At 44.2% G+C, this 26,180-nt stretch overlaps 3 protein-coding genes and 1 pseudogene across 6 annotated transcripts in view; 1 reads left to right on the forward strand and 3 right to left on the reverse strand.

The window, feature by feature from the left end:
* The first annotated feature begins 3,309 nt into the window (after positions 1-3,309).
* c1qb (complement component 1, q subcomponent, B chain) lies at positions 3,310-6,657 on the forward strand. The gene is made up of 5 exons (XM_085776833.1): positions 3,310-3,408; positions 4,322-4,481; positions 4,584-4,815; positions 5,654-5,771; positions 6,311-6,657. Exons 1-5 carry the CDS (start codon positions 3,406-3,408, stop codon positions 6,521-6,523), a joined length of 726 nt encoding a protein of 241 aa, XP_085632959.1. The 5' UTR covers positions 3,310-3,405; the 3' UTR covers positions 6,524-6,657.
* An 809-nt stretch (positions 6,658-7,466) lies between these two features.
* On the reverse strand, positions 7,467-10,469 carry LOC146987612 (protein SPMIP1). Its single transcript, XM_085776834.1, has 5 exons — positions 10,345-10,469; positions 9,361-9,539; positions 8,761-8,926; positions 8,280-8,382; positions 7,467-8,057 (listed from the first exon to the last, which is right to left on the reverse strand). The coding sequence occupies exons 2-5, from the start codon at positions 9,534-9,536 to the stop codon at positions 7,939-7,941; spliced, it is 564 nt and encodes a 187-aa protein (XP_085632960.1). The 5' UTR covers positions 9,537-9,539; positions 10,345-10,469; the 3' UTR covers positions 7,467-7,938.
* An 872-nt stretch (positions 10,470-11,341) lies between these two features.
* On the reverse strand, positions 11,342-13,102 carry LOC146987613 (E3 ubiquitin-protein ligase TRIM39 pseudogene; annotated as a pseudogene). Its single transcript, XR_015035848.1, has one exon. The product of XR_015035848.1 is annotated as an E3 ubiquitin-protein ligase TRIM39 pseudogene (transcript).
* A 712-nt stretch (positions 13,103-13,814) lies between these two features.
* The window catches only part of flnba (filamin B a), a 62,557-nt gene continuing 50,191 nt past the window's right edge, over positions 13,815-26,180 (reverse strand). The window contains exons 30-49 of one of the 3 annotated variants that reach the window (XM_085776840.1): positions 25,987-26,140; positions 25,695-25,884; positions 25,319-25,566; positions 24,851-24,934; positions 24,117-24,222; positions 23,540-23,680; positions 22,604-22,732; positions 22,329-22,502; positions 22,064-22,222; positions 21,562-21,765; positions 20,974-21,126; positions 20,711-20,833; positions 19,410-19,676; positions 19,090-19,227; positions 18,884-18,999; positions 16,877-17,009; positions 16,620-16,796; positions 16,081-16,299; positions 15,477-15,686; positions 13,815-15,369 (exon numbers count right to left, since the gene is read on the reverse strand). In XM_085776840.1, coding sequence (XP_085632966.1) covers positions 15,182-15,369; positions 15,477-15,686; positions 16,081-16,299; positions 16,620-16,796; positions 16,877-17,009; positions 18,884-18,999; positions 19,090-19,227; positions 19,410-19,676; positions 20,711-20,833; positions 20,974-21,126; positions 21,562-21,765; positions 22,064-22,222; positions 22,329-22,502; positions 22,604-22,732; positions 23,540-23,680; positions 24,117-24,222; positions 24,851-24,934; positions 25,319-25,566; positions 25,695-25,884; positions 25,987-26,140 — 3,313 coding nt within the window. In that variant the 3' untranslated portion in view covers positions 13,815-15,181. Of the gene's footprint in view, positions 15,370-15,476; positions 15,687-16,080; positions 16,300-16,619; positions 16,797-16,876; positions 17,010-18,883; positions 19,000-19,089; positions 19,228-19,409; positions 19,677-20,710; positions 20,834-20,973; positions 21,127-21,561; positions 21,766-22,063; positions 22,223-22,328; positions 22,503-22,603; positions 22,733-23,539; positions 23,681-24,116; positions 24,223-24,850; positions 24,935-25,318; positions 25,567-25,694; positions 26,141-26,180 lie in introns of all 3 variants that reach the window. The other 2 variants (XM_085776841.1, XM_085776839.1) reach the window with 2 other exon arrangements.

A 26,180-nucleotide genomic window follows, 5' to 3' on the forward strand; every position in this document is an offset into this window, starting at 1 on the left:
ACACGGACAGTAAACGGTGCTGAATTGACCCTATTAAACAGCTGTTTTCTCCGCATACATGAGGTTCCGTCCCGAATAATACAGCGCTTCAAGTGCACGTATGTACGAAACTTTTACAGTGTAACAACTGGTTGGAAAGAGCAGTTTATCTAGAGCCAACTCACTCAGTAGCCTTCTCCTCCATGCACACAGGCTCCGCGACGCGCTGTATCACTCGCTTTTTCCGAATGAATCGCCTTTTTTCCCGCAACCAGTAAACAAACACCAGCGTACGTGAGGGCGTCAATAAACAAGGGCATTATAGGCCTACCGGAATTGTTTGGACAAGAGAGGAGTCACTCAGTCACCTTCCATCTGTCCTCCCTAATACTTTGCACTTTTTTTTTTTTTTTCCATTCATTAGGCCGAAAAAAATACCGAGCTCATGACCTCGGTGTCCTCAATGGTAGCTACGGCCTTGCACCTTGGCTACCAAAACACACTGAAGCGGTGATAACTATAGGTGGGGCAGAGCCTACCAAGGCTCACACAGATGGTATCAATGTCGACCAGGTACAAAAGTAGCTACATCGTCTGCATAGAGAGAAATTGTATGTGTTTTACCGTTGACCATTAAGCCTTTGATTGCTGGTGTAGACCTTATTACCTCAGCCAAAGGTTTGATGGTGAGAGCAAACATTAAGGGACTCACAGGGCAATGCTGTGGCGTCCCACGTCCCAGGGAAAGGATCTGAACAGTAGGAGTTTGTAGTTACCGTTGCCTTATGTGAACGATACAGCATCCTCACCCACTCAATCAGTGAATTCTGTCCCCAGTTTAATTTTTTTCATAGTGTGACAGTAGACAGTCCTGTCACTATGCCTCCAATTGATCATGAACCCTGGCTACTTGGCCACAGGGATATCCCTTTGGTTGAATGGTCAGCGCGAATGGCTCTCCCCCGGGAGACTGGGGTTCAAACCCTGCCCGGACCCTCCTTCGTACTGCCACAAAAGCATAGAAAAAAAGGACCATTAAATCCTATCAAAAGCCTTTAAAGAGTCCAGTGAACTGTCAGGCCCCACATTTCTTCATCACTGGCCATCTGAATTATGTTTAAAAGTCTTATGTTATTAGTGGAGCTCCTCCCCTTTATGAAACCTGTTTGATCAGGTCTTACCAAGGTCGGGTTTAGTGGTTCAAGCCTCAAAAATGTTTTCATTCCTGTATAATTTCTTGTTTTCTCTTGTTTAATTGTGCTGCATTTTTATTTGAAGAAATGAAAAAACACACTATTATGATCATTTCCATCCATTATTTTTTATTTAGAATATAAAGTCTAATAAGGATAAAAGTTTTACAATAAAACAGGGAAATAAGAAAACTCTTTTACATAGAAGAAATCACAGCTGGAAAATTGGACACAACACACTGAGTTACTGTTGTTTAAACAGTTTGACCATCCATCCATCCATCCATCCATCCATCCATCCATCCATCCACTTAAGGATAAACAGAGAAGAAACAAAATATGAATACATAGGGAGTGAACACTGGATTTTCTATATCTGTGTTGTTTATGTAAGGTTTATTAAATACTGTAAATGTCAGGTATATGAACATTTGATTAAAGCAACATGTAGTTTCTTGACCTTAAAGTGTTAAAATGTTTCTTAACTCATTCCAGTGGTAGAAAAACAGTTAATTAGATTAATCGTATCACCACGGCAGCAACCTGCAACTTTCCTGGGTGGGTAGGAAGGAAAGCACACACACAAAAACAGACCATAAACAGAAAAGGTCAGAATGGAATAAAAATGTAAAGAGGATCAGAAAATGACGAACTAGCATATTTTGCAGGATGTCACATTATTAAAAAAATACACATCAGCTCTTTGCTCATAGATATTGTTGAGGAAATTAAACATTTTGTGGAACAGATACTGACTGAGGTCAAGAGCCTCAGAGATACTCTGCCAGGAAAACAGTTTGTGTCTCTGACACAGACGAAGAGGAAGTCAGAAGAAAAACAGAACCAAATGTTAATTTGGAGGAAAGATGTTTTAAAATCAGACACATTGAACTAATGCTTCATCATCAGTTCTTCCTCAGGTTGAGTTTTCCCAATTGCTTGATAAACTGTTTCACTTCTTCTTGACCCCAGATTGGGAACAAGTAAGAACAGTAAAACATATGCTGATGATGCACCAGTGATAACACACTAATAATGGTTTAATTGACCACTGTGATGGCCCTTGCTGGCCTTTTCTTCTTTTGTCTGAGGTGGAAGTGGTGCTGCCCTTATTTGGACGTCCCCGCTGATCAGCAGCACCTGGGCCTGGTGCTCTGTGTGGCTTTAAAACCCAGTCCCCAGCGCAGCTCTCGCTCTCTTATCCCCGCCGGCGCTTGCACATTTGGTCTCTTTTCCTTCTTTTTTGGTTCTGCATCCAACATGACACACACACACACACACACACACACACACACACACACCATAACCACATTCACACAACTAGTAACTCAGACAAACCCACCTCATCCATTTGGCCTTTGTTAAAACTTAAAAATTTGGCCTTTGTGAAAACTCTTTTGCGTTAATAAATTATTTGATTATTGGCAGTCGTTCGTTCCTTTTGTCACCGCTTATGAGCCAGGTTGTGACAACCACTAATTAATTCAGCTAAAGTTCTTTAGCTAACACCAGCTTTGTCCAAAAATGCAGCCGTCAATTATGTCATAGTTTAACTGATACAATTCTGTAGTAATGACATGTACCTAAAATTTAACCACAAAATAAAGCTGTTAAATGTAGTGTGGCAAAAGTATAATGTTTCTCTCTGAAGCGTCAGGGTGTAAAATCTTTAAGTAGTGCACATGAATATACTGACTAAATATTTCAATGGAGAAAAAGTAGTTAAACAGGTTAGGAAACATGTTGTTGTGCGCTGTTCTCTATTCTTGACTCCCCCACATCAAATTGGCCTTTCTCACATGCAAAGTCAGTCAATAGAAAAAACAAGAAAAATAGATAAAAGGCTACATCTTGACATGATGCAGAAAAAAAGTATTGCACTAAGATGATTCTTCAGTGTGTAAACACAGTTTTACTGTGGTAGTCGGTTGAAAGCTCAACGCTCACAGTACAATTACCTGAGTTCACAAACTACAGAAGTAAAAGGACAGTGCACTGTAGTATTCAATCTCTGGCTGCAGCAATCACTTTTTTCTTGTTTCCAAGATGACCACGAAAACCAGCAGGACTTGAGACCAGTAGAGCAGAGATCTCTCTCTCTCTCCAACTCTTTCACTTCCCGTTTTTTTTCTGATCAAGCTGCTGCTGCCGCCGTGAAGCAGAACAGCTCTTCACCTCGGCTCTTCATCAGCTCATCGGTCCACCACAGGACGACTGACTGCACCACCTGCAAATGGTGAGACCTTGAAAACCCAAGAACAGGCAAAGACGGAGAGAGAAAGAGAAAGGAAACCACTCAGTCAGACAGATGATTTGTTAATAGAGGAGTGGATGGTGCACAGGTTGCTGAATGTTTCTTGATCTAATCTTTAAACACTGTTGTAAAGTTATTACAATATTATCTTCTCTCTGGGGCATTAAGAGTTAGAGCTTCTGAAACTCTGAAAGCCTAAATTTACCATTGTATCATATCATGTGTATAATATATGGAAAATGGGCCAAAACATTCAGCACAGTATCACTGCCACAGCATAATGTGTGTGACAGTCATTTTATAATTATTTTATGAATCTAAAGTCAGGATCAGTAAGTTATAGTATATGTGTCTGTTGAGTCTGTTACTGGGATAAACACTCACGAGGGAAAAAAAACACAACATGAGATTGTAGTGTTTCAGTTTCAGTTTAATTTATTGACAAGGGACAATGTACATTAATAAAACATTGTAAAAAACAAATGTAAATGCACCCAAGTTAGCTAAAAAAGCTAATTTTCATCGCCAGTCCCTCTGCCTGATGATTAAAGGCAACCTTAAAAAAAAAGCAACAACAGTGTTATTGTAAAGGTCTAGAATAAGTCTCTAGGGAGTTAATGCAAATTAACGTGAATGTGACAACGTTTTTGTCCATGAGTTTCCAATGCACCTGTTTTTTGCAAATGTTTTTTATTCTTGTTTGAGGTGTAAACGTTTGTGAACTGATGAAAACAAAAAGTGACAAAGTGAAATGATGACAGACACAGTGAATGAAGCCTCATGCACATGAAGCTTCTGTCCTCAGAGTCCCCTGAGACAGATACAGAGATACGTTCTCTCCACATTTACCTTCATCTCTACAACATGTGGCTTGTGTATGTGTGTCTGAGTGTAGGCCCCCCGGTGGCTGAGCTGCAGTTCTGCATTGCTGCTGCTTCTTGTTCACATCGGCCCGGTCGCCCCACAGACATGTGGAATCCCAGGGATTCCTGGGATACCGGGCACCCACGGGCCCAATGGCAGAGACGGCCCCAAGGGAGAGAAAGGAGACCCTGGTGAGTCTCTAACACCTATGTGGTATCTAAAAGTTTATAATTCAACGTTGTGTCATAATATGTGTTTCTTTTCTGTCTGTGTGTTTGTTATGTTTTTTTCAGGTGAGTCAGCCCAGCCTGTGAGGGGCCAGAAGGGGGCGCAAGGTCTGCGTGGACCTACAGGACGGTCTGGGATGAAGGGGGACATGGGTCTGCCTGGGCCCTCAGGGTATCCAGGTCGGCAGGGGCAGAAGGGAAGAGCCTTCAACCCCGCCAACCAGGCGAGAGCCTTTTTTTCCCAGAAAAGTGTGTTGTCACATGCACCAGAGTTGGACACGACCATCAACTTCAACAGGTCAGTGATGGTGAAGATAAAGCAGTAGTGGTGCTTAACGTCATGTGATGTAACCTAATGAGACCATGAACAGAAAGAAGAAGGTCTGATTGGATAGGAGAGGTCAAAGGTCCGGATCTCGATCTAAAAACTTTGTATTTTTGCCATAATATTAAGCATTAATGACTTAAATAGCAGCACAGTGATGTGTGGGGAGAAAAACATCTCCAGAAAAATATAAACCATCAGAAATCTGCTCCATCATGGGGAGGGGTTGTTTGATTGGATTTGTAGGCAAACATTTGGTTGAAACAATGTGCAGTTTTGATCATAACATCAGCATCATCCAAACCACAGAGAAGAGCTCAGACAAGGACAAACACACAAACAAAACTGTTGTAATTTTGACAGGAAACTGTATTTTGATGTGTTTTTCCTGATGATTATAGTAAGTAACAAGCAACTATGTTGCCAAACATTTGTTGTTATGGTATAGTTAACAGTGTGATCCTGGAAAGAATGAATACCTAAATGATAAAGAATTGACTATAATTACATTTCATAAGCTTCTTCTAATCTTGCTGACGTGTTCACAATAAAAGTGTCAACAAGCTGGTGCTATGCCAGTGTTGCAGTATTTTTTTACCATATTCCTCATATTACGTAGTAAGCACCGTATTAGCACTAAATGCAAAGTGCAGCTAAGCCTGACGTAAACATCATTGATTTTACTGGTATTTGGTCACAAACCATGTCTACAACAAATTTAAACATGACAATCTATCCAGTTATTAGAGAGACACTTTCATGATGACAAGCTAATGAGTAAATACTAACAGACACCGAAATGTTCCCACAGACCGATTCTGCCGGAGCTGGAGGAACGGTTCCAGGGACTTTCCCTGGCAAACGGGTCGTTCATCTGCACCATCAAAGGCGTCTATTTCTTCAGTTACCACATATCAGCAAAGAGCAGAGTGAGTCCAACCATTCCCAGGCCTTTGTGTGTGGGGTCTGCATGTTCTCCCAGTGCCCATGTGGGTTCTCTCCTGGTTCTTCCCGCAGTCAAAAGACCTGCACAAATAGGTTGATTTGTGACTCTGAATTCCCTGGAGGTGTGTATGTGAGTGTGTAGGGGTTGTGTGTCTCTATATGTCAATCCTGTGACAGACTGATGAACTATCCAGAGGGAACACCACCGTCCGCCTATATCAGCTGGGATTAGCCTCCCAAGTCCCTTCACATACTGTATGAGCATAGAGCTAATAATATTTTTTATGATTTTAATGAATGAATAAATGAACGAAGAGCCAATTCTCCAATTATGTGCATTTGAAGAACGGAGAACAGGATTTGATACCCTGATTGCACTGTGTAAAATGACTCCTGTCCCCTTCACTTAAAATGTGTTACCTCTTGAATCCGTGTATTTTATCATTTATACCTGTAGATAATGTTATTCCCTTGGTATGTATAAATGTCCACTGTAACTAATTCTGTTGTGTTTGTGCTCTAGGTGTGTCTGAAGCTGGTGAAGGGCAGTGACACCCACATGACGCTGTGTGACATATCGGAGGGCTTCCTGGTCACCTCGGGCTCGGCCATCCTGAGTCTGAACGTAGGAGACACAGTGTCGCTCCAGGCAACCACTTACAACAGCATTGTGACGGGCCAGATCACCAGCACCAGCCACACCTTCACCAGCTTCCTAATCTTCCCCACAGCCTAGAGCCGCAGCCTCTGACCCACTCACACAGTCAAATCTGAAAATAGCACAGACTTTCGGTGACATTTACAACAATAAATGAAATATATGATCTCTGTGGTGGATCAGCAGAATGAATAAAGGCTGATTCAGGTGTGGTGTGTTGCATGTTTTAGTCTGTTACGTAAAGCTAATATGTACATTGAATTACAGTAATCCATCACAGTGAAGTCAAGATTTATTCAGCTGTTTTCGGTCCATTTCAAAGGTGCAGGTTGTAAATCCACAGAGATTGTCATGTTCTTCATACAATTTAACACATTAAAAAAACTTCATCTCCATCAGTGATGTTCCTGAACCTTCTGTGTACTTTACGTATCTAAGCAAATATCAAAGAAGAGAGACTGAAGTCATACAGAATATCACAACCAATCACATCCTGTTATTGGCTATGACAGATCAATCAGCGCCATATTGGTTCACAGTAATAAGAAACAGCAGGTAATGGTGTGTTTACTGTATTTCATTATTTACTGTATTTGACTTTGCCAACACACTGGTATCGGAGGTATGTGATAGATAGATAGATAGATAGATAGATAGATAGATAGATAGATAGATAGATAGATAGATAGATAGATAGATAGATAGATAGATAGATAGATAGATAGATAGATAGATAGATAGATAGATAGATAGATAGATACAGTAGATAGATAGATAGATAGATAGATAGATAGATAGATAGATAGATAGATAGATAGATAGATAGATAGATAGATAGATAGATAGATAGATAGATAGATAGATAGATAGATTTCTTAAACACTCTTGAAGAGGTTAAATGTATTTTAAAAAAACTAGAAAAACTGATAATACAGTAATGTCAACATTACTTTATTTACTAAAACATCTTTGTATTTGTACAACAGTAATAGAGCTGCCTAAAATGTTATTATGCCTGATGAGAAATAAATGATTTAGTATTGTGGTGTGTAACATTTCCTCCAGTGACTCACTGTTTAAAAACACTGTGGCATCAGGTGTCAAATTAACCTGACTCGTTGTGACTGATCCCCGGCCAGTAGTTAATCAATTATCCATGACAGAGCGTCAGGTTACGGGACATTTAACCTTACAGCCGTGTGGACGGTAAACAAACAGTTTTCACAGGAAGCTGAGGATTTCTGAACGGACTTATCTGTTGCACTGGACAGACACTCTAACCCCGTCATGATGAATGCTTGACTGAAGGTACAAAAATATATTCCCTTATTCTGTTAAAGCATTTCCAAATGTAAGGTTTTATACTATGGCCCTGAAAGCAGCTATTTAAACTTAAAATCCCTCAAAATTATCCAACCCTTAGGCATCAAAACACAATTCGTATTTCAAAAAAAGCTGTGAGCTGCTGTGAACGGTGAGCCACTGGCTGAGCCTCAGGCCAGCGTGTCGGTGGCCGATGGGCAGCTGAACACGCCATTCCGGGCATAAAAGGTGTTTTTCACCACTGAAGACCTGGCACGGGACGGAGTCCTGTAATCCAGAGTGTAGTCACCTGTGGAGAAAGGCAGACGCCGGTTATCTGGTAGAAAACTTACTTTTCTCTGTATAAAACAGAGACAGACAGGAGGCTGCTCATGGCGTGATCAATGATGTTTTGACTGTCAGGCAATAGAAATGGTTATGGCACATAAGATTTCAATATGATATGAAACACATTTTATAACAATGAAATATTGTTTCTAATTCTTGTTTCTAAACAGTCCCTCTATCTTACCCAGTCTCCACCCGTACTCCCAGGATGAAAGCAGAGGAAAATCAAACTTCTCCTCAGGTCTCATCTGTCCACGTCTGTGCAGGTACTGACTGCGCCCCTTGCCCTGCATGGGACAGCTGTGTTTAATGTGACGTTTTTAATACTTCCTGTTCAAATTGCCACCATCATCTTTAATAAAAACATTATCTTTTTTGTTTTTGACTGTTTGGCAACAAGTAAAGTACAAGTTAAGTTTAATATATATATTTTTTTTTAGAAAATCAATTTAAACAGACTTTTGTTTTACATTAGTGAAATTTTTTAAATTAAGATTGAATATGTTATGATTAATAATACTAATTATCTAATATAATTCTATAATAATTCTATAATAATAATGATTGAAACAGTCAGATGTACATTAGTATTTAAATTGGTATTTGTGACACCTGGACATTTCTTGTTGTTGTTGGACAGTTTGAACCGAAGGTGTGTTTCTTACATGGTGAGAGGAGTCCTGATAGAGAGATTTTCTGGTCTGAGGAGAAACTGGTCTCATCAGGGGGGGGGCACTGGCACGCCCCTCCCCTTCTACAGGGAGCACAGCAGCAGGAGCAGGAGGAGGAAGGTTGCTCTTGGGCATCATGGTAACAGGAGGCAGGCCAGTCCTGGAGCGAAAACACCAGATTAATATAAATAGTTAGTGTGGTAAAGTCACAGTTTGTGCTGCACCATGGTGAAACAGTACAAATGTAAATGGTGTATGGAGTATTATATAAATAAACGTCTTATATGAACATTATCTAAGAATAAGAATAATAAGAATTACTTTTTGATGCAGTTTTATCGCATGTGTCACATCCAGCTCAATGTTCAGCTGTGTGCTCTGCATCTGCGCTTCAGTCATGTGTTTGTTCTAAAAAGCTGTTTAGATTCTTAACTTCGTAACTTTTCACATTTATCAGTAACTTCAACACAGTTAACACATCACAGCTGGAACACAGCTGTTTCTCTTATTCCATCACCACTGACTCATGTCAGTCCAGATGCAGCCTCTCCGAGCTGTCCGGAGCCTAACAGGTAAATGAGTATTGCAGCTCACCGAGGGTCAGCAGGCAGCTGGGGCAGCTGTGTGGACTGTGTGCTGTGGTCTCTGGGGTCAGAGCAGGATGGGTAGAGTTTGGCGTAGCGGTTTTTCCAGGCCAGACGGGTCAACATCTCCTTCTGAATCTGCTCCCGGTAGCAGTTCTGGCACTGAGTCGTCAGCAGGCTGCGCATTTCCTGTCAGGAAGCCATTAGAAACTCAGTTTAGCATCTCTGAGATGCATCTCAAAGGGCTTTACACTAAACAAAGACACACTTAGTTGTTTTCATGAGTTGTCACAGTTCCTCTCCAAAGAACCAGTAATTAATGCTGAACACCTGAACCAGGTTGAATCTATGCACATCTAAGATAAATAGTTTGTATAAATTAAAAACTGAAGATCAGTTGCAAATCCTTAGGTGCACCTCAGCCACCTAGATGTAATTTGTGTTAAATTAGGATTTTATTTGATCTATTTCATTCAAAAAATCTTGACTGTTTAAACTTGCAACTTCCAGATTCTTGATCAGTTTTGTATCATTTTAACTACGTTGTCATTTTTGTCTCCGCCAATATATTTGCTGACGTTCTGCTCACCACCTTTTCCCACATTTGTGACTCAGTTCGCCAAGACAAATATTGTTGTTTTATGGTGGACAACTTGTTGTATCTACAAACAATACAACATTTCAGATAAAAATGTTAATTAAGAAACACCTGTCATCTATAAAGAAAAAATAACTCACAAAAAAATCTAGATTCTATGTCACTGGTTTTCCGTTTAAAATGAGCGATGACAAAGAAAAACGGATTATTTTCAGGGCCACAAATACAAAGTGGAAGAAAGTCAAAGGCAAGTGAAATTTGGGATTGAAAATCAGTCCATCAACACAACAAGCTGTAAAGCTGTAAGCTACTGTATTGTGTAGAGATGCTTCGTTGCTGAAATTCCATTATATGAAATAATAAATTGTAATTTCATTCCAAAATATCCTACTTTACCTTTGAGGTGTCTGAAGTGGAGCTGTGCAGGGTCGGCCTCTCACTGTGGGAATGAGCTGTGGCTCAGATAACACACGGTAATACAAGGAAACATGAGACACACACACACACACACACACACACACACACACACACACACACACACACACACACACATTTGTACAGCAGTCGTTGTGTGGACACTCATTGACATAATGCTTTCCCTCGCCCCTTACCCTAACCTTAACCGTCCAAAACAAATCCTTAACCATTACTCTTAACCTAACTTAAACCTAATTATAACCTAAAGTCTAAACTAAAGTCTTAACCCTCAAACAGCCCTCTGAGTAAGTGAGGACAGGCCAAAATGTCCTCACTTTCCCAAAATGTCTCTGGGCCAGGACCCCCTTGCAAAAGAGATTCTGAATCTCAATGGGATTATTCCTGGTTAAATAAAAGTTAAATAAAAAAATAATAAAAACGTCCTCACTCTCAAACTCAAACTGGTCGTCACATGTAGCCTATAGCTGTACAAGTACACACACACACACACACACACACACACACACACTGTGTGTATATCTCCTGCCTTTTCCCTTCATTCTTTGAGCGGAGGGTCATTAATTTTTATGCCTGAAGACTATCGGAACAACTAATGTTTAACCTACTGAACACCCCCACGCGTCTGTGTGTATTTGCAAAGTTGTCGGTTGACAATGGCAACACCTACAACTGAGGCGTAGGTCAGTTGTCCAGCTGTAACGGAGTTAAGTGCAACTGAAACTAAATGAAAACATCTATGAAAAAATGTTTAATTTTACAGCTGAACAGGATCAATATAAGGGCACCACATCCTTTTTTTTTTTTGATACAGACTACAGTACATGACAAAATGACCCGCACAATAAAAAAAAGTCAGTGATAAAGTATACATCCAGTTTCATATCATACATTTCATCATACACACATTGATTACATTTGTATTGATGACACAAACAGTATGAAATGTGTACTTTCTGTTGCATCATTTTCATAATTAACTGTGTTTACATCAAAACAGTCACACCACTGGTCTATTCATAACCATCAACCCTATAATAATAATCATGGTTGCCTGGTCTGTTTTACTGTTACAGAGTCCTACACTGGAAATATCTTCAGTGGGAGTTTATTCAGGTTGCTGAAGTATGGGAAAAGTCTCTCAGTGAAGGTGTGTGTGAAGGTGTGTATGTGTGTGTTACAGTCAGGATCAGAGAACGACAGTTTTCCTCCATCAAAGTCCAGCTGAACTCTGATCTTCTTTAGTTTCCTCTCCAAAAAGAGAGTGATGGAGAAATCTGGTAGCAGACGTACTGAGTATTCACCTTTATACAAGCCAATCCTCCATAATCCAGATTGTGGTTCTCCCTTTCTCAGGACAGACTCTGCTAACACGCCAACTTTCCAGTCTGTACTGTCTCCTACCTCGACGTCCCAGCTGTGAGTCCCTGAGTTAAAGCCCTCAGAGCCCAGGACGATGGGATAGTAATCAAACCTCTCTGGATTATCAGGAAGCGGCTGCTTCTCTCCAATTCTCACACTGGTCAGATCTTCAGACAGGATGAGATGTGGATGAGCAGAGTTTGGGTCCAGAACCACAGGACTGTAGGAGACCAGGTGCTTCATCTTGTTCCAGATGTTGAAGGCCAGGTTGCCCAGATGTTTGGCCACATCTATCAGAGCTCCTGAGCCCAGCTGTGGATCATCCAGCAGGGGGCGCTGCTGGACTCTTTCCACTGCAGCCTTGTAGTTATTGAGGAACGAGACGTCTTCAGCTCTCAGCTCGTCCTCTGTGTCTCTGACTGTGTGAGACAGAGCTGCTATCTCTCTGCTCAGAGCCTCAGTCTTCTCCTTCATCATCCGACTCTTCTGCTGCTCTTCCTCCCTCAGAGCTTTGATCCTGGCCTCCTCTTCCTCCTCTAGAAACTGGTGAAGCTTCTTAAACTGCTCCTTGATCTGTCTCTCTGTGTGTTGGACCTGGACCTTGATGTGTTTGGCTGTTTCATCAAAGTTTCCTTTAACTTGTTCAAACAGCTTCAGTTTCTCTCGTAAAGGCTTCAGGGTTATCTGAAGCTCCTCTTTGTGATCCTGAGCAGCTTCATCGATGGGACTGAATCTGTGGTTCTTGTGTGATCTTGAGTCTCTGCAGACGACACACACCGGCTGCTGATGGTCCAGACAGAAGAGTTTGAGTTTCTCAGAGTGCAGACTGCAGACAGACTCTGATCCTGCTGAAGGTCTCTGATCCCTCTGCTGTAAGAAGGTCTCACACAGGTTCTTTAATACCAAGTTGCAAGGTGGATCACACTGTGGAGATATTGTCTGACAAACAGGGCACTCCTGCTTTTTTATCTCTGTCCACCATCTCTGCAGACAGGCTTTACAGAGGCTGTGGGTACATGTAAGGAAAACAGGATCTCTATAGATGTCATGGCAGACAGGACAGGATAGATCCTTTTCAGACTGCAAAGACATTATTTCTCAGAGCGAAGCTGTAAACACAAGACAGATCAGTGTTACAGGAAGACAATTGATCAGCTTCACCTCCTCCACCGTCCTCTTTAATGTTTCCAAAAACCTACCCTCACTGTGGGTCGTGGCTTGAATAAAGTTGAAATTCTCTGACTGCATTAGGAAGAAGTGACAGTCCTCCAGTCTTCAAGTCTTGTGAATGTCCTCTCTTATTTGAGATTTGCTCTGAAGGTAAATAATAGCATTTGTCGCTCAGTGTTTGTGGTTTCCTCTCAGTGCCAACATATCAGACTTCCTGGTTTGTTTGGGTTGAGAGCTCAGATGGGGAGGAGCTTCCCTGGGTGAGGCATTGTTCATTTAAAGCCGTTTCTTTCTGATTTCCAATCGGCAACCAAGCAGAGATACAGAATGAATAATCCATCTGCACTGACGTCATCGGAAATTAAATTTCTATTTGTTTATGAATATTTCTGAATCCAACATTAGAGAGGTTTATTTGACACATCATATATGTAAAATGTTGAAGGTGAGTCAGGAGTCAGGGAGTCATGTTTGTGTCGGCCTCGCTCAACATTCACAAACTCCAGAGGAAATATATAACTCTTTAGATGCTACAGTGGCAAGAAAAAGTTTGAGAGTCTTTGAAATTTCTTGGGTTTCTCCGGGAATTTGTCATAAAATGCATCTATTCTTCATCTAACTTAAGAGTACTGTCAAACACCATGTCCTTTAGCTAATACTATACATCAATATACATCACTGTAAAGACTGAAGAAGAATCACTTGAACATAAATCTAAGGATTTTTAAAATAATTATATTTTATCCAGCTAATAATACCATCCTGATTTATGTAGACTACTCTTTCTGTTCATTGTTTTTCCATCTGGCCTCTGCGTATTCCCCCTGTGGAAACTCTGCTGTAGTGGGCTACACTAAGGTTTCAACACAGTCCCAGGAAATGAACGACCAAGGTCAACGTTCTTTCTTCCAGTTGATTTTAATTATTAAATGTACATCATTTCGAGAGTTTAGTTTCACATTAAATCACCCATTCCCAAATACAAAATGAGAATTTTTCTTCCCTCATACAAAAATCCTCCTGTGAGTATCAAAAGTAGCAGTGATTAGGCAACAACATCCAGGTCAGACATAAAGGACAGATTCATCCAGATTTACACACAAAACCAAAAACCCAACCTCCAGTTTCCAGCTCAGATCTGAATTTGAATGTTTCATGCAGTGATTGACATCGAGTGTGTGAACGGAGCCACACAGTTAAAGGTCAGATCTGCTCATGTGAAAAAGCAGCTGAGGGGACGACAGAGAACAACGACGGACCTCTAGCGCAGGAGCAAGTAGTCTGTGGTACAGTGCAGGAGACAGTAGTGTGGAGGCAGCTCAGTCTTTTTATTTGTTATGGCAACATTACGTACTCGTGGGGTTTGAGGAGCCACGGGTCCAAGAGAAAGAAATCAACAAACATCAGTAGTCGTGTGCAGTGAATCTGGTCCGTCTACACTTTAAAGAAACATCACACAACAATAAACCAAACACAGAGAAATCCAGTTATGTTAATTGAGATATTAAGCTATTTGTTTCGTTCACAGCACTTTATCATGCTCAGGGCAGTGGGCTGGGCAGAGGAGCCCGCCAGGTTCAAAGATTTGGCTCCTCGCTAAAATCCCTCAGAGAGTTGAGCATGTTTTCATCCTGGCACTGAGTAACCTGAAGGAAAGTGCTGTGTAATTCCAGTTATTTTTCTAATCATACACATTTAAAAGTTCAGTCCAAGTCTTTTCCAAATCCAAAATCCAGCTAAACGTTTTAGGAAACATGACACCAACGTTCTCTCCAACTAACTTCTCTTGTAAAATCAGCAACTTTTTATTTAATCTTTAATTTACCAATCAAGTATAAAACTCATCAAGTGCAAAATTTGTCAATTGATATCGTCAGGGTAGTAAAAAACTATCTCTTTCTCAATCAGGTCATTTTTACTGTTTAGCCTCCCTGACTCACTGCAGAAGTGCGTCCTCTCTTGCACCAAGTCTCGTCTCAGTGATGTTTGTTGTTTTTTTTCCTCCCTCCAACTTTCATTGGTTCTTAAATCAGATTTTCTCTTTTTGAGGAACAGTTTGGCAGGTTGAGTAATTCTTTAACTAATGAAACAAATACTTGAGGGCAGAAAATTCTAAAAACATCTGATTTGAAGTGAAAAGGTTTGCACATGAAGCTTCGTTAGGCAACTTGTTCATTGGACTGTTATTTACGGTGCAGCTAACGTGTCCACTTTAACAGGGATGCAAAATGTTGCAGGAAGCGTGGACAGTTTATGTCACGGTGCATCATGGGACGACGACGTGGAAGGGGGAGCCGGGGATGTGGTCCTCGCCCCACTTGACCACCAGGATGTAATTGCCCCGCTCCTTCAGCATGTAGCTGACGTTGTACTGCAGGTTGCCCAAGTGTTTGACCAGGACCTCCTCGCAGGGGACCTGAGGGCCGTGCACGCCCACCAGGAGCATGTTCTTACCTGAGGAGAGGAGGAGGGGAGGGGTTAACAGGTGCGTCATAGTGTCAGCTGTCTTTCCTATCACTGTTCAGATGTGAAGGTGTATAGGGATGTGATGACTTCCTTACCGGCCTTGCTGCAGTCGACAGAGAAGCTGCTCTTCTGGCCCACGAAGGCCTTGCTGAGGCCGGGGCCTCGGCTCAGCACCTTGCTGGCATCCGAGTCGCCCAGCCGGGGCATGGCGCTCTGCGTGAAGCTGCTGCTGGAGGCCCGCACTGCCGGGTCCAACGTCAGGGTCGACGTCTCACTGGCGTTGGTGACGTTCACCAACCGGGGACCTGAGAGGATGAGAGAGAGGAAGAGAAATCAAGTAATATTTTATTTGAATAGTTCTTCCAGTGGTGGTTTAAAATGTTTAAAAAAGCAGGAGAAAAAAAAAGATTTATGTGAAATTAGTCCACATGAAAGTTAAGCCTGCCTCTGCTTCTGCTTTAGTTACTGATCTAAGTAATGGTACAGAGTAGGTGCTGGGGTAGACTTCCTGCCCAGTCGTCATTCTTCTATTTGATGAAGAAGAACTCATTAGAGTGAATATTTTTTCTAAATTTGAGGAAAATGAATAGTTATAGAAATATGCTGTAGAAATATAAGAATATGAAGTTTGTACGTGGTGAAATAACAGAGTGAGTGAAAGTTCAGGTGAGTTTTGAGGGGTGATGTTCCCCATGTTACCTGTGACTTTAGCCTTGAAGGGGCTGCCTGTGATGTGGTTTGGTCCTCCATATTTGATGCTGATCAGGTAGTTTCCAGGCGCCATGGGAGTGTACTGCACCTTGTAGCCCTCTGAAACCTCCTGGCAGTCCATCTTCACTTTGGATGGCCCCTCGATGGTCACAGCCAAGGCCCCGGGGCCCGCCTTAGTGTTGTTGATGATGAACTCTGACTGGGTACCTGCAGGAGCGCAGAGAATCGACAAGTGGTGTTGTCCTGTCAGTGGGTTCACACTCTCCCTACTCGCTAGTTTTCACTATCTTTTTACAAGCAAATTCATTAATTGATTAATTAATCAATAATGAAATTAATGTTGTAGCCTTAAGTTTGTTTGTACATTTTTGGAAATGGACAAGGCCTGTGTGGATTGTCGTGTTTCTTTATGATGCTGTTGTGTTGTAAAACACTTTTCAACATTGTTATTTTGATGGCGCCGGCATTTCAACTAGTCCTGAGTAAAAAGGCCAGAGGTCGGACAGGTAAACAGACATGTAACCCACCTGTGGTGCCTCTCTCCAGGCCAGCTCCGTACGCTGTGACCAGACCGGGCTCTCCAGTCTGTCCTGGTTCCCCGACTCGGACCTGGAAAGGACTCCCTGGGATGTGGGAGCCGTTGAACTTGACATCGATGGTGTGGACGCCGTTCTCTCGGGGGATGAAGCGGATCGCGTACTTGTCTGGAGGACAGGCGGAGGGATGTGTTGCAGATAAATGTAGTTTTTTTTTCATCTTATAAACCCTCTCAAGAAACACAGACCTCTCTCCAGCTCGGTGACGACACACTCCTCCAGAGCACCAGAGGGGCTGTGGACTTTGGCCTCCATCTTCCCCTGCGCCCCATTCAGACGCACCGCAAAGGATGCTGGGTGATTCACCTTCAGACCAGACTCCTACCGAGGCCGGACGCACAAACAGTCAGTGTACAGAGCAATAAGGTAACACTTGACAACACAAACACACATTTCACACACAAACACACTCACAAGGAAAGACCCGTTTCCCTGTTTCAGTATTTTTCTCTACTCGTCTATTATTCACTCCGCTCTACTTCTACTATTCACCTCTGTGTATTCTACTGTTTTCTACTCTTACCTGGGCTCCTGTTGGTGCAGCTGCAGCAGACAGAGGCAGGAGGCCACAGAGTTACAAAGCAGACAGACACACTGACAAAGTGCTGCAGTGTTATAGTACAGTCTTAAAGCAAGTCTACAATGAACATGACACAGTTTAAACAAATTAAACTTAAAATAAAAAAACATTTTTGTCAAAGACCATTTACACTTGGTTCTTTAAAATGTGTGATCAACAATTCAACCAGTAAGTGATCAAATTGATGCAATAAATAAATCAGATCATTGATTTTCATCTGTTGTCTGTACTATAAGACTCAGGTTTAACTAACACAGAAGAACATTGTTCATCTACAGCTACAGACAAACAACACAACAACAGTGTCTGTGAGGGCAGCAGGAGTCTGCTGTGTCCCACCCCTGTCTGCTGTAGCTAGGCAACCAGGGAGCTGATGATGAGGCTGCTGCTGCTGCTGATGAAGATGAAGATGACGGTGCTGTTAAAAGCCTTTAAATGAAACACAAGAGAAACACCAGCAGTTCCACACCAGACAAAACGAGGGATGACCAGAGCCAGGCGACACGGCATCTGTCTGTGTGATGATGAAGAGTTTTCTCTAAGTTGACATTTTGTCCCGAGGGCGGCGTGAATGGAAACGTCAGAGTTCACAATGAAAATAATTCATTGTAGAGTTGAAACAATTATCAAGTCTATAGTTATGGCTGTCAATTGATTGAAATAGTTAATTATGATTATTAGGAAATTCACTGCACCCTTTTTATTTGTTCAAACTGTACCTAAAAGGGATATTTAAGGTACAGTTTAATAATGGAAATGTATCTTTATCATACATTAACTATGGAAAATAATGTCCAGAAACCACTTTAGCTTGAGACTGCAGCTGATTCAAAGCTCAGTGGTAAAGCATGTGTGTCAAAAAGATGGAATTCAAGGAAAGGATTTTTTATTAACTCACCATTATTGTCTTAAAAGACGGTCCTAGATATCATAATGACCAGTTTCAGTGTTGTCTAACATTTCACATGATTTAATTATGGTACAATAAATTAGTCATTAATAAAAACAAATGTTAGAAATGTTTCTTATCCTTAAGAGTGTGTGAAAAAGGATGGAGGACGTTTCCTTCAGCCGCCCTCTCAGGCCTGTGTCAACTTCACACAGTAACAGTGTGTTTGCCTGACTGTGGTCATGTCCATGAGGCCAGTTGCATAAAGAGTATTTCAACCTGCCCACCTATAAAACTGCAAGGGTTCGACTGATATGGGCTCATTACTGCTGTGCTCAATGTTACCTTATTTCCAGTTTTATATGAGAAACAAATCAAGGGTTGAATTTCCAAAGTACTTTGAAGAAGCTCTGACAGTATGATATAGGCATCGTTACTAGTCTTCAAAAGATATGCTGGACAAAATTTTTGAGTTCTCAGTTCAGTGTTGTTTTTAAAAGCTGAAGCTTGAAGAGTTTCTTTGTGTTACACTGATTCCTGATCCTGATTGATAAAAGAAGAGCTAAATTCAACAATCATCTGTCTTCAAACAAAAACCCAAACCAGTCGAAGCCTCACACCCACTTCGTCTGCTCTGTACGACGTCATATGTTTATGCAACTGTGCCCCAGAGCCCTTTAGCAAGGCAGGACGGGCTGGGTGTGGAGGTGTCTCCTCATGCCTCACCTGAAGGCCGGTAACAGTGAGGCGGCGGGCGTCGTTCACCGGAGCCATGACGGGGACCAGGAAGGGGCTGTCGGGTATGTGCTGCTCGTTGAACTTCACAGAGACTTCGTAATCACCTGGGGAGAGGGAGGGAGAGGGAGAGAAGGTCAGAGAGAGAGACGTTAATGAACAACTATCAGAGTAACCTGCTGGTGCGTTTTCTCTACCGGGCTCCTGAGCGATGTAAGAGACGCCACAGGATCCGTCTTTGCGGTCGTCGAATGAGATCTCTGCTCTGCTGGGCCCCTCCACCGCGATGGACAGACCGCCGGCCCCCGCCTCCCTCGTCCAGATACTGAACTCAGCTGGTGAGAGAGACAGAGATCTGTTTTGAGGATTACCAGTTCTCTGTTTTCTCTTTAAGAAGCTAATGTAATGAGTTCTAATTAATGAGGTGAACTGTGATTTACTTCTAAACACATCTTCGATATAGAAAACAGAGTGTGTGTGGTCAGTGTAACGACAATGTCTCCGTCTGTGTGTGTACCTGGTTCTCCGGCCTGTGCTCCCTCCAGTCCCGGACCTCCTGCTCGGACCTTGGCGGGCCCGCCCTCGCCCAGCGGTCCCACGGTGAACTGGAAGGGGCTGCCTGGCACGTGCGCCCCCCTGTACCGCACACTCACGCTGTGCACGCCCATCTCAGTGGGCACGAAGCGCACGCAGTAGGTGTCGTTTCCCGCGGCGACCAGCTCGGCGGGCTGCTTGGCTCCAGAGGGGGAAGTGACCTCGGCGGTGACGTCCTTCATGTCGATCGCTGTCAACAGACGGCACCGTGTTTCATTACTGTGTTTCAGTGAAGTTAAGTGAATTTTCTTCCTGCACTTGTTCAACCTGCTCATCCAAAAGAAAACTTGACCAAAGTAACTAGTGGTTAACTGGTAACTATAGTAACAGTGCAGTATAAATTAAACTGGTGCCCATTGAAACTGAAAACCAAAAACAAAGCAAAGCTGAAAACAGACGAGACACAAACAGCTGCAACTTAACAAAGCTGCAAACCTTGTACTGCCAAGCCCAGCATTTTTCCCCCTAGGGCTCTATAACGCACCCTCCACCCCAGCCCACACGCCCCTCACAGGCCTCGCTCCACCCGCTAACACTAGACCAGAGAGGCCAGAGATGAGACGGACACGGCCAGGAGAGAGGCTCGGGTCTGAGGCCGCGGCAGAGAGACGAGCCCCGCGACCGCTGGATCCTCCAGACCACCAGAGGGAGCAGTAGGAGCGGGAGGAGGTGTGAGAGATGAGCTGCCGAGACAAGACCAGGAGGAACCAGCTCACTGGAGGAATGAGGAGGAGGTGAGAGGACGGAAGAGGAGAGGGGAAGGAAGACACAGAGCAGAGAGGAGGAGAAGGAAGAAGAGGAGGAGAAAATAAAGGGAAACTGAGCAAAGTAAGGAGGAGAAAAGGGAAGAGGAGGAGGCCAGAAAAAAGAAAGACAGGCAATTCAAGGAAAAAGAGGAAGGGTGAGACAAAGGGGAAAGAAGAAAAGACATGAAAAGCAAGATCAGAAAGGACAAAAGACAAAGCTGACACACAGATCAGAATCAGTGCTCAGAAGACAGAAACAAGCTCCAGAGGAAATGGATGTAGAGAAGAAGAAGCTCTGACGACGTCTCCAGTTTAACACAAACACACACGCAGCTCTGACTGTTTGAGACGTTGACAGGTAACGTGGTGGATTAAATGAGGACGTTCCTCTGACCGACACTGCAGACAGCCAATCAGACGACCCTTTAGATTAGCGATGTCACAGTGTGTGTGTGTGTGTGTGTGTGAAACCGTGTACCTGGTATCTTCAGGCTGAGGTCACACACACTCCCCACACTGGCAACAGACGCTGCCTTCTGTCGTCGAGTGATGCTCTCCCGGATACGACCCTCACCCGTCACCCGCACCGTGAACGGACTTCCTGTTGTCAAACACACACACACACACACACGTCAACCTGTTTGTCCAAAATGCAGCTCAGTTCTCCATCCTCAGGGCGCTCGCTTGTCATAAAGAGAGATTGTGGAAACAATGAAAGCCATAAAAAATGAGTGATTGTACCTGGGACGTGTTCCTCAGCGAAGCGGATTGAGACGATGTAGTTTCCTGGTTCAGTTGGACAGTAGGTGACTCCACACGTCCCGTCATCCATGTCCTCCGTCTGGATGTCCACCTTACTGGGACCCTCGATGGCCAGAGCCAGACCGCCGTAACCTGGACACAGATATTAGAAGTTAACTCCCAAATCACAGCAGTTATCCCGTTGCATAATCAATACAATTAGTACAATGAATACAACAACAATACTGACATCACATTACAGGGTTTACATCAGAAAGTAAGAATTCAAGTCAGCAACCTGAATGTGAGGCAGCGTACAGGACAAGCGGTGCAGATGTAAACATGCTGGTGTAATATTTGATTCTTAACCTGATGTCGGTGTAAGACAAGAGTCAAGAGATCGACAACAGTCAGGGGAACACTAACATCAACAGGATTTAACCTCTGTAGAACATCTGTATGAAAATTCATGGATCCAATAATCGTTCACATATTTTCAGTCTGGATCGACCGCCAGTCGTGCACCGACTAAAACAAACACCACTACCCATGAGGACATGTCGCTGTAACGACTGAAGCTGCACTGACCGGCCTCTCGTGTGTCGACCACAAAGCTGGAATTGGTGAAGGTGGTTCCCTGGATGAGGCCGTCGCCGTGGACTTTGACCCGGCCGGCGTCGCCAATCTCAGACTGGACGACCATGATGGTGATGGGACTGTTGGCGACGTGTCGGCCGTTCTTCAGGATGCTGACGCGGTGTTCGCCCACCTCCCGGGGGATGAAGGAGATCCCTGTGAGGCAGAGGAGGCAAGGAAAGAAGAATTACATCTAAAGACAGATTTCTATTCAAGTATATTTTTGGGGCTTTTTGCCTTTAATTGATAGTTTTGTCATAGAGAGACAGGAAACGGGGAGGCAGAGAGAGAGGGAATGACATGCAGCAAAGGGCCGCCTGATTCAGGATTGATCCAGAGCCGGCTGCAGCGAGGACTACAGCCTCTGCATACGGGGACCGGGTGCTCTACCCACTGAGCTACGGCGCCCCCCACTTTTTTAAAATGTGTATTTTTTTGTGTGTGTGTGTGTTACCAATGTGGTTGTTGGCCATCCTCTTCAGCAGGCAGGGCTCGTCACGGCCGGACGGCGATCGGATGCTGGCGGTCAGCAGGCTGAGGTCCGTCTCATTAATGTCCAGAGAGAAATCTGCTGCTGAGCCCAGTTTGACCTGAGAGCGCCGCTTGTTGTCCTCTGATACACACAGACACACACACACACACACAGAGGTAAGACACTGGCAGCACAGGTATCATTAATGTGTGTGTGTGTGTGTGTGTGTGTGGGCGTGCAGACTGACCAGTGACCCTCGCGGTGAACGGGCTGCCGGCGATGTGGTCGTCGTTGTACTTGACCAGGATGTTGTAGTCTCCGGGCAGAGTGGGCAGGTAGCTGACGCTGCACGTCCCGTCCTTGTTGTCCACACAGCTGATCTCTGCCTTGGACGGACCCTCGATGGCGAGGTCCAGACCGCCTGGACACACAGACAGATGAGTCAATATTGACATCAATTAACTCAAACTGCAGCAACATAATGCACAGCTCCTCCTCCTCCTCCTCCTCTCTCTCTCGTACCCTCAGAGGCGTCGTCTGTGTAGACCGTGAACGTGGCCATCTTGTTGGCGACGCCGTAGCTCAGACCGGGACCGTAGGCGGTGACGTTGGGACTGCTGGCATGGTTCACGTAGAACTGAAGGGGAGACTCTGCAACACACAGTCACCATTAGGAAACCAACATGGATAAAAACGATGGTTACGTATGTGACCGCGGTTCTGTGAATTTTGGATAAGGCCAGAGGCGGTGGGGAAAGTAGAAATGAAATAGACCTGCAGGTTAACTGAAGTAAAACTTGACTGATGATGGAAATCATTGTCAAATGAGGGGGCCATTTGAGTTGAGGACAGATTCCACTAAAGAAATATCTTCATTCATTAATAATGATATTTTAGAAAACAGTATTGGTACAGCTTTGGGTCAGAAGTTAGTGTTTGGTCACTTCTTGTCATAGTGAAGTGACAGATCTCAGTGCTGCACCTCACTAACTACGACTGGAGGATCTGAGGCTGATACAGCAGCGGGTTAATGTTCACGCTTATGAATCACATGTTCGACACATTAGCTGGAACAGACAGATGTCCACATGCTTTTAACCAAACCCACCGACACCACAGACACACGCATGCACAAACACAGATTCTCAAGGTGTGATGTCATACAGGCTGGTGGTTAATAGTTTTCTCCTGTTTGCTGAAACACACACACACACACTCTGTTCTTAATCACAAACATGCAAACCTTATGTACAAAGCTTCAACATGGTCCTAATCACACACACACACACCTCCATGTTTCATCCTGGCTATGACATCATTGTCCAAACATCCTGACAGCTGATTGACATGTGAGGGAGACATCGGCTGCAGCTCTTCATCTGCACACCAGGTGTCTCCAGTTCAGTTCTGTCCAACTCCAGACTGAGGGAACAGTGTGTGTGTGTGTTGTGCACTGACCTGGGATGTGTGTGCCGTTGTATTTGATGTGCATCTCGTGCAGACCAGCCTCAGTGGGCGAGTACTGCACTGTCACTGTCCCATCCAGGTTGTCTGTGATCAGGGGCTGAGCTGATTTTCCTGAAGGCATCAGCACTTCACCTAAAGACAAAAACATCCTCCTCTTTAATCCTCTAAGAGTTGATCACTGAAAATCTGTGGCTTGATCTTAGACATGCTGCGTTTTTGTCTTGACTACAAAAAACATCTGCAAGTGGTTGTAAAGGACTTTCTTAGTTTGGTGTCCAAACTTCTGCACATGCCACAATTACTGTTACTTTCTATATTTCATGTTGATGATAGAATAAATAACAGTAGATAGTGTTTGAAGAGGGACTCATTTTAATGGCCGTTTGCTGCATTTCATTTCTTTTCACTTCAGAATCAACTCATCTGGTCATTTGCACATCGCTGCCTGTGTCTCTTTATATTTCTGCCTTTTATTCTGGTCTTATCTAAAGCCTGTTGTGTTGTCGTGACGGTCTAATGAGCCGAATCACAGATAAAACTGTAGTGTGAGCGTCCGTGTGTCTCCCACCTGTGATCTCCCCCTTCCTGAAGGAGAACGGTATGACCATGTCGAAAGGTCTGAAGCCGCTTCCGTTGACGCTGCTGCTGACTGGCGTGTAGCCATCTGACGTCACCTGGAGACGACACAGACGGACACGGACCAACGTTAATGTGTCATTTGATACTGAGAACTACTTTCTGGGCTTCTCGGCGGCCCGCGTTAGAAACATGCTGCGGCATCCAAGCCCCGCCCCCCACACAGGGGCATCCTGGGAGGTGTAGTGCGATAGAGCGGGAGAAAAGAGGAAGAGGTATGTAGGAGTAGGAGGATGCTTATGATGATGACGACGACGATGATGATGATGAGGAGGAGGAGGTGACTGTGATGCAGCCACAGCGATCAAGAGTGCACTGAGGAAGAGAAGGAAGAGAGGGACCACCACAGTAAAACCCCTGACGAACACCCGTAACCGTAGCAACGCCTTCTTCATTACAAACACATGGATTTATTTATGTAATGATGCTGGAAGATTGCTGCGATCCCATTGGCTAGGGCAAGAGGAGAAGCAGTGACACGGAGGAAGCGAAGCGGTCGAGCGAGTATGCTTTCGAATGAAGAGTGAGAGAGAGAGACAGGTCAGGTTTTAATCAGCAGCCATTCACCTGCAACGGAGAGGAGCAGTGTGTGTGTGTGTGTGTGTGTGTGTGTGTAATTCAATCAATGTTTTATTGTGTGTGTGTGTGTGTGTGTTTTGGGGGTACCCAGGGCTGAAAGCCAGCTCCAGGGGGAGGAGCCTGTTGCTGTAGGGACGTCTGCTCCTGCACCATGGGAACCTCATCAGTGGCCTGAAGACACAACATTAAGGGTTAACGTCTGACAAGAAGAGCAGCCAGGAGTCCTGTAACGGACGGTCTGATCTTCACAGAGTCCCGGTCTCCACGTCGTAGAGTGGAGAAGAGAGAACAGAGACACTGACACTAGACCCACAGAGGACCGGAGGCAGCGCTCCCAGACGCTGGAACAAGATTTGTGTTTTAAAGGCAAAGTAAAAAGAATACTGATAAAAATGTGATAGGACTAAATCTGCTCAGTCTGTTTATGCAGGATCTGTAATTAAGGAACTAAACTTATTTAACTTCATTGAAGGCAGATGTCTCTGAGGTGCTGTGACGACCACCTCCTCCTACGTGAGCCACATCACACTGAACCGTGCTGCGTCCCGTCCTCACCATGACTTTGAAGGGGCTGCGCGGGATGTTCTCTCCTCCGAACCGCACGTAGATGACGTAGTTTCCTGGAGCCGGAGCCGTGTAGAAGATGTCGAAGGTGCCGTCCTCGTTCTCCAGCACCTCGGCCTCCACCTCGCTGCCGTCGGGCTGAACGATCACGCAGCTCACCTTCCCCTTCCCAGCACCCTTAGCGTTCACCACCAGGCCGAGCTCCTCGCCGATGGCCACCGTGGGACCCACACCAGGACCTGGGGGACAGACGTTTCATAGGGTCTTCATAATGTCCCCCTCCGCAGTGTTTTAGAAGCTTAAATGAACTATTATCATTATTATTGATCTCTGTTTCCTGTGAGACGCGTCGTCAGTGGTCGCGTACCGGTGACGGTGCACTTGCTGGCGTCTCCGGTCGCTGTGGCACGAACTCTGTACGGGGAAGCTGGGATGTCGTCGCCGCCGTACTTGATGACGATGGTGTACCGGCCTGCGCGGTCTGGGACGTAAGACACCCGGTATGTGCTGTCACCGTTGTCATGGATACTGGGCTGCTTGGATTTACCATCCTGGTCCTGAAGAGGGAGAAGAACAGAAGAAGAAGAAGAAGAAAGGTGTGACTCTTGTGACCTCTGACCTCTAGTCTGATTAATTAAGTTTGTGTGTGTGTTACTAACAGAGATGAGCACGCTCAGTTGGCCATGGCCGGCGTCCTTGGCATCGATGCTGAACTCGACAGGGAAGCTGGCGGGGACGCCGCTGGTCAGCCCGGGGCCACTGGCTCGCACTTTGCTGGCGTCATGAGTGGGCAGCACTCGGAACTTAAAGGGGCTGCGGACATGACAGACACGACACAAGTTACTACAGACAC

This window comes from Trachurus japonicus, chromosome 5, assembly GCF_045865225.1.
Source record: "Trachurus japonicus isolate A0001 chromosome 5, Traja_1.0".
Lineage (NCBI taxonomy): Eukaryota > Metazoa > Chordata > Actinopteri > Carangiformes > Carangidae > Trachurus > Trachurus japonicus.